The sequence below is a fragment of the Rana temporaria genome, chromosome 3 (assembly GCF_905171775.1).
Source record: "Rana temporaria chromosome 3, aRanTem1.1, whole genome shotgun sequence".
Lineage (NCBI taxonomy): Eukaryota > Metazoa > Chordata > Amphibia > Anura > Ranidae > Rana > Rana temporaria.
In genome coordinates, this window is record NC_053491.1 from 351,852,382 (window position 1) to 351,860,570 (window position 8,189).

The following is an 8,189-nucleotide window of genomic DNA, read 5'->3' on the forward strand; positions in this document are numbered from 1 at the left end:
GTGTGAACCGGCACTCAAAGTTACTTCTTCACTTTAACAAAAGCCACAAAAAAAAAGCTACCAACATGGCTTTCCTTACCTCTGCCCTACCCCAGTGATAGGCTTGTTGTGACTGGGCAAAGTTTCAACTCTTCCTAGTAGTGTTAAAACTTTCCACTCATCCCACCTCTCACATATTCCTATTGGACAGTGGGGTGGGCCACCACAGGATCGAGCCTGAAAGAATTTGTGGGAGGTGGGTCAATCTTTACACTACTTGTAAAGATTGACACTTTGCCCAATCAGAGCAGGCCAGTATTCAGCCAGAGTGGGGCACTAAGATGCCGTCAGCGTAGGTATCTATATAGATGCCAACTTTTAATTTACCTGTCAGCGTTTATTTTTGTTAACATGGTTCTAAAGCTAAAACATTTTTGTTACCTTAATGCATTCCCTGCATTTATGACCAATTCACGCCAGTGTGTTGATCTGCGTTTTAGCACAGCTGTCAAATGCAGATCAAAGGAAGGACAGCTGAAAAACAATAATTTCCAATGTGTCCTATTCACACCATAACGCTGCGCATGCTTGCCAACAGACATCAAAATGTATGTCAACGGACATCAGCGTGCTTTAAAATGTGCCTAAAATGTAAGGAAACGTAAATGCATTTTCCATACAAGTCAGTGTGAATTGACCCCTAAGGTAAGAAACGATTTACCACTGGCTGTGCCCCCCTGCTCATCCCCCAAAAATGTACTTGCATCCTGTATTGATCCAGCAATATGCCTGTCTGTAGTTTTTCTCCCCTTTCTTTTCTCACAGAAGGAATGGGCAGCAGCAGGAGTCATTGGGACCCCAGAAGAGGAGGTACAGGGTCGCTCTTAGCAACAGCATTGCAGAGAGCAGGTGAGTATACCATGTTTATTATTTTACTTAAAATGACATACCCACCTTATAAATTAACCTGTCTCCTACAGACAATGGGTGTCAACATTTTCTGAATGAGACAATGGATGAGGAAGCCAAGGAAAAGAAAAGCTGCCTTAATATGCAGTTGACAGGTACTCTTGAACCGTACACATTGACAATTATGCATGGTTCTTTCCCTTTATACTTCAGACAATACTCTGTATCAAATGCAACGATTTTTTTTTAAAAGGTCTCTCTAAATGTGAAAAAAGCAAGCTCTGGCTACAGATCTCTCCTCTTTTACAGGGCTGTTCTCCACAGATGTCACCAGATGTTCTCAGTCTTCTGGTTCGAAGAGCGCCCAGCATTATTTAAAACTTGGAAGACCGAAGACTTCCGGTGAATACATGGGGTCATGGTGCCCTGCACTCACATACATTGATGCAGAGGTCGAAGTGCTCTTTGCATCACTGAGGAAAGCCTAGTGCTTGGTGAAGATTCAAAAGAGAAAGAGGGCCTATAAAGTGTTAAGAGAAAAAAAAAAATCCAGGTTTGGGGAAGGGGGAAGGGGTTTGGAGAGGTTAGTTGCGTGGGTGTTTGGGTGACTAAGGGCCAGAGGAGGAGTTCAGAAACATGCTTTAAATATAGCAGAGAAGACCAATATTGATGTGAAAAAAGTGCATTAACGCATAGCAACCAGATTACAGTTACCTAAAGTTAGGGAAGAAATTTTTGGTTGCTATTGGTTACTGAACTTTGTACAACACCACTGTATTTTGCACCGCTTGTGGTAGCCTGGTTGGAACAACTGGCCAGACTGGATATTACAGAGAAACTTCAGTTATTGTAAACGCGAACAATGTAAACAAAAAGGTACTGACACCTCATCTGCCCAACTACAATCGTGTTACGTCCGCATGTCTTTTTGGTCAAAAACAATGCGGTTTGCCAGGTAAATGGCAAAAACGCCAAAAATGACCGATGATGCAATGTAGACAGTGACATTTTCCATTAGCTGTACCAATATCCCCATGAAAAGGGATGGGAAGACCTGAGAAAGAAGGAATGTGCTGTCGAGTGTGGCAAAATCCAGGCCAATGCCACGTTTGGTGTAAACATCTTTACAAGGGTCACCCGTGCCATCGGGACTCTGGTTATTGTTGTCTTTTGGGCAGTGATGGTGCTCCTCGGAATGGACGTAGATCTCTAGTTCTTGAGAAAGGTAGCTGCCATCTTTATTGTGCCCTGGTTCTTTGTGCTTATAAGTACCATTCTGATGACTGTGAGGCAAGTTGGGTGAAAAGCAGACCGCTTCTTTGGTAAGGATATTTCCACTGCGGGTGTGTGGCACTTCAGGCCTTGGCATAAAAACCTATGGAGAAGTAGAGTTATAGTTGAGATGTATAGTAAAAGAAAATACACCACTTCACATCACAAAACAAGGTCCATAAAGACATGGATGAGCGAGTTTGGGGTGGAGGAACCCCACTGTCCTGACCTCAACCCAATAGAACCCCCTTGGGATGAACGAGAGTGGAGACTGCGAGCCAAGCCTTTTCCTCCACATCAGTGCCTGACCGCACAAATGTGCTACTGGAAGAATGGTTAAACATTCCCATAGACACTCCTAAACCTTGTGGACAGCCTTCCCAGAAGAGTTGAAGCTGTTATAGCTGCAAAGGGTGGGCCAACTCAAAATGTAACCCTACGGACTAAGACGACATTAAAGTTAATGTAAAAGGTGGGCGTCCCAATACTTTTGGTCATATAGTGTAGGTGTGATGGTGAAATTCCATAAACCTTTGTTCATATAGTGTAGATACTATAAGGTTTTCAATTCAATAATAGCAGTATTTTAGCAACACGCCTGTAGGGCCAATACAGTACAGTACTGAATTACACTTTTTAAACTGCAGGGACAGCCAATGACTTTGGGAAATCCAGGGAGGCTCAGCAGGCAGATTCTGTATCCGATCATGTGCCATGGGATGTGAATACCCATAGTGCATGATCTTTCTATTAAAAGTTCTCACAATCAATCTGCCATACTGTGGCTCTGACCTTACACAACTCTCCTCCTGTAAAGGAAGGAGCCATAAGTATTTCAATACAACATGACGACTCCAGAGGTGACAGGGTTTGAAGGTAGAGCACTTGAAAAGAAGTATAAATATTACTTTAGACTCATTAAATCTTATTAAAGTTCCCTTTAATACTTACATCTTTTTCCTTATGATAGAGACATATTAAAGTGTATGGAAGTGTCTGGAGTGTAGCGTAAGCAAATCCAGTTAGCGAAGACATAATGGTGACGATGACAATATTTTGGGACAGGCAGATGACCAGGGCGGAGGAGGTGAAGGTGATCATGCTGGACAGGTAGACTTTCCGTGACCCAAATTGTTTGGCCAGTTTGTTGATGATCATGGAGAATAAGGTTGCGGTCGCGCACTGGAGGAACAGTCCGAGACTTCCCATACGGATTCCTAAAAGAGAGCAATGTATCATTTTGAGCAGACCATTAAAACTTGTGACGCGATTACCTAAATGTGGAATCTTAGCATAGAATTGTTTTACTAGATCACTATAATGCCTTGTTATTTTGCAAACCCCCCCACCCCCCACACAGTCTGTGTAAATGCAGAAGCTGCTGCTGTCAAAACATCCGACTTCTGACGCAGAGTTTATAAACATATCTTAGCCCTTGTTCACACCGGTGCGATCTGTCATGCGATTTGAGGAGTTCCAAATCGCATGACAAGTTGCACCCCATTGTCGGCAATAGAACCGTTCAAACTGGCACAATGAAATCGGAGGTGCAAATCTAACTGATCTGCGGCTTTGAAATCGCCTTGAAATGGACACATGTTACTTTTGTATCCATTTTTTCTCTCATCTGTGGATCAAAAGGGATAAGCCCTGATCTGTAGATGTCAGGTAGAGCAAGCAGACAAAAGAATATATGAAAATACATTTTACATAATTTTAGCCCCAAATAACTATTCCATCACCTTCTTGCCTTAACTATTATATTGCTGATGTTTTCTCCATTTCTATAATAATTAATTTTGAAAACTATTTTTTTCTTCTTCATTTTGTTGGTTAAATTTTGTATTTTACATATGCATTTCATTTGTAATTAATTTTGCAATGTTTTTTACCAGAATAAATCTAAGTTTACACAGGACAAATTAAAGAATAAAAATGCATACTTTTTATATCTACAGTAACAAATGTTTACTCCAAACACTGAGGAAGAAAAGTTAAGTTTTGTTACTTTTTTGGGGATTTCGTATAAAAAATGTTTTACCCTTAGATTGAGGCTCATTTTGTCAAGGGGAATCGGCGAGTTGTTTTAAAATCGAAGCTGTACTTACCGTTGTAGAGAGCGATCTTCTCCGCCGCTTCCGGGTATGGTCTTCGGGACTGGGCATTCCTATTTTGATTGACAGTCTTCCGACAGGCTTCCGACGGTCGCATCCATCGCCTCACGAGTAGCGCGAACGTCAGTGCGGCTCTATACTGCGCACCGACGTTCGGCTACTTTCGGAAAATCGTGACGCGATGGATGCGACCGTCGGAAGCCTGTCGGAAGACTGTCACTCAAAATAGGAACGCCCAGTCCCGCAGCCCATACCCGGAAGCGGCAGGGAAGATCGCTCTCTACAACAGTAAGTACAGCTTCGATTTTAAAATAACTAGCCGATTCCCCTTGACAAAATGAGCAGGAATCTAAGGTTAAAAAATGTTAGTTTCGGGTGAACCTCCACTTTAAGTAATGAAGTTTTTGCCAAACAGGCCCATTAAGAAATGTCAAAGTTGCTCTGGTACATAGAGGTGTACAGGTGTGAGATTCACCTCTTGCTTTCACTTTAAAATAATATATATATATATATATATATATATATATTTTTATTATCACACACACAAATTCTGGGGGGGGGGGGGTTGATTAAAAAAATAAAATAATAATAATCGAAGAAGCCAGGTAGAAAATTGTTGGCTAATCATCCAATCAGATGCAGGCACTACTCAGGTCTTTTGAGAGATGGTGGGACCGGCTGTCAAAATACATTAGCCACAGCAGGACATTCGTCCGTCCTCCTTGTGAAGTAGCGAGGATGGAGGAAGCCGTTAAGATTTTTGGCCCGCAGTAATAGGTAGCTTTACTTGCGCTTTTCTGAAAATTCCAAAAACTGAACTTCTCCCCTGCTATATAATGTTAGGGAGGGGGGCTGAAGAGTTAATTTTTACCATATTAAATCCTGTCTTACTAAGGCCCCTTTCACACTTGTACGACTTCAAAGTTGCAGAGATTTTGGATCAGTACTGCTTTGCCACAACTTTGGCATTAACCAATGAAAACACACATGGTGTGAGGTATTTCCATTTCCTGCCATAGTTGTTTCCATTTCCTGTTTGCTTCCTGGTTGTTGTGGTGTGTTGTGACAGAAAATGTTTGCTACTCAATATATTGCTGCAGCAGTAGAGGAGGACAAGGACATCTCTTTTTTTGGGCTGTTTGGAGCACATTGTTGCTGAGGAAATAACCAGGAAGTAAATGTGTGGTGGAAAAATGTGCTTGGGAGGGGCTACGGTGTTGAAAGAATTGGGTGGGACAAGGGTCAAAAAGCTGCTTGTGCTTACAAAGTCGTACTGAAATCATACTGAAATCGTGTGTATTATTCAGGTACGATTTGCATGCTACTTGAGGGTTTAACATTGAGGTCTATGAACATCAACTCGCATGGAAGTTGGACCAAAGTAGTGCAGGGACTACTTTGAAGTCGGCACTACATTATGCCGTGCCATTATGAATGGAAGTCATTGAAAATCATGGAGAATGACTTGACATGCGATTTTGCAGTCAAAAATTGTGGGACAAGTCGTATAAGCGTGAAAGGGGAAGTATTTGTAAAGTACAAGTTCACTTAATGAAACTATACCCATTAGATACATTTGTGACTTTCTATCTTTGGTTTGAATAAATCATTTAACTTACATAGTATATTTGGTGCCCCTACGATCTTCTCTTTTTAATAGACCTCCCATAGAAGACCAAAGAGCACAGCCTTCTCCTCTTTGGCAGACAGGCCACGCCTTGAAATAGCACCATCCATAAAGTGGCATTTTATCCAGTCATGGCAGCTAATGTCTGCTGGTATGAAGTGGGTACCGAGTGGCTCATTTAGCTTTTATATATAGACAGCATGAAGCAGAGAGACCCTGGGCTTGTCAGCTGTTCCCTCTATATCACATACATATAAATACTTTGTTACTGTTGCAGAGAATCTCCTCAGAATTTGGCACAAGGATTGCACTGCAACATCACTGAATAATGAGTTCTGGAACAGACGTCCCAAAAATTCCAGCATTTCCACTGACCCATGAGAGGCACTTAAAGGGTCAGTCCACATCAAACTCACATTTCTGTTTTTGGCAGATGCTGGAGAGTTAAACATGACAGTTTCCTATATCTCTCTGGGGTCCTATTGAAGAGAGCTCTGCATTACGTGTTGCATACCTGTAATAAGAGGTAGGGCCACCAATACAAGGGTGGTAGGTACACCCATACCAGGCCCCATTTGGTTAGCAGGGGCCTGGCAGCCACCCTGTTTTTGCTGCAGAGTCCCTTCTCTGTGCTGCCCCCTCTGATGTGATCTTCAGGCCGCTCTAACATTTTTTTCCACTACAATATAGGCTGCAAGGTGAGTCAGTGGAGGTTCCACACCCACAAGGATTCCTCACAATTTAATAGCCCTGGAAAGGGTACAAGCCCCCATCAATATAATATATAGCAATGTTTTGCTGCGTACACACGATCGGACATTCCGACAACACAACCGTGGATTTTTTCCGACGGATTGTTCGTGCATACACACTGTCACACAAATGTTGTCGGAAATTCTGAATGTCAAGAATGCGGTCACGTACAACATTCCGAGTATGTGTAGGATTTTTGTGCGTCAAAATTGGCTACAGACGATCGGAATTGGGAAAAATTGAGAACCAGCTCCTAAACACTTGTCGGAAAATCCGAGCATTACTCTTTAAAAATGTGCAGCATTCATGAACAAAGTGATCCTGCCAAAAAGTTCCTTGTGTAGTCTCTTCCTCCTCCCAACTCCATCCTATAGGGCAGTAGTCTCCAAACTGCAGCCTGGGAGCCAAATGTGGCCCTTTATTTACCTTTACCTGGCCCTTGGGGCACCATTTCTACCACTGACACCAACAATGGGGTACTATTCTTCCCACTGACACCAACAATGGGGTACTATTGTTTCCACTGACACCAGTGATGGAGCACTATTCCCCCCAATGATGGGGCACGCTTCCTCCCACCGACACCAATGATGGTACATTGTTTACTCCAACTGGCCACAGTCCAGCCCCCATAAAGTCTGAAGCACAGTAAACTGGCCCTTTGTTTAGAAAGTTTGGAGACTTCTGCTATAGGGTAACACTCTGCCCATCTCCCAACTGTGCCTTCACCCTAGCACACAGGTTACTAATGAAGATTAGGAGTGGCATTATGCAGGCATGGTCCAGTGTTGTCACAAGCAAGAAACCTGAAAAATGGTTTACAGCCATCCGTGGTGAGTACGTAAAGAAGAAGTGGATGCAATCAGTAGAAAGGCAATACAATAAAAGGATGAAAAAAAAAAAAAAAAAGGGCCCCCTTTTTTTTTTTTTTTTTTAAATCGTGGCAATTTTACTATAAGCACAACATTTTTTTCCCCCCCATTTTGGATGGAGCAAGGAAGGGTTATAACCCATCAAATAATTTTTTGCCACCTGTCCTATTGCAGCAATTTCCCTTCACTTCCTGTCCCAAACAGGAAGTGAGAGGAAATCCGTGCAAATTAAGGGAATTCATTGGGGACTCCCAGGTCCCCATTACAATATTTCCCCCCCATTACTGGGGAGAACCCAAAATTTGGGATTTTCTCTTACTTTCACTTTCAATGATAAACAGGCCAATAGAGATGGTGAATCTCCTTAACGGGGGCACAGGCAGCAATAAAAACGTTCTAATCCATCTCCACTCTATCCAAAACTAGAAAAAAGTTTTGCCTTTAGTTATACTTTAAATCGCTACTCTGTTAGTGAATGTTATTTAGGGAGTATAGCAGAGAGTATGATCAGACATTATTACCTTCATCGTAGCGGTTTCTTGATTCCGTTCCTGGTGCAGCACTTGGAATCCCTTTATATAACCCCTCTCCGACAAAGTCTGTGTAGAAGAGCATGAAAGACATGACCGCCATCCAGCTACACAGCTGAGCAGCACACAACTG

At 42.4% G+C, this 8,189-nt stretch overlaps 1 protein-coding gene across 1 annotated transcript in view; it reads right to left on the reverse strand.

Moving 5' to 3' along the window:
- Positions 1-216: 216 nt before the first annotated feature.
- Positions 217-8,189, reverse strand: part of LOC120932648 (solute carrier family 45 member 3-like) — a 33,566-nt gene continuing 25,593 nt past the window's right edge. Inside the window, exons 3-5 of the mRNA XM_040345181.1 lie at positions 8,048-8,189; positions 3,112-3,377; positions 217-2,263 (exon numbers count right to left, since the gene is read on the reverse strand). The exon at positions 8,048-8,189 is cut by the window's right edge and continues 668 nt beyond it. Coding sequence (XP_040201115.1) covers positions 1,799-2,263; positions 3,112-3,377; positions 8,048-8,189 — 873 coding nt within the window. The 3' untranslated portion in view covers positions 217-1,798. The remainder of the gene's footprint in view (positions 2,264-3,111; positions 3,378-8,047) is intronic.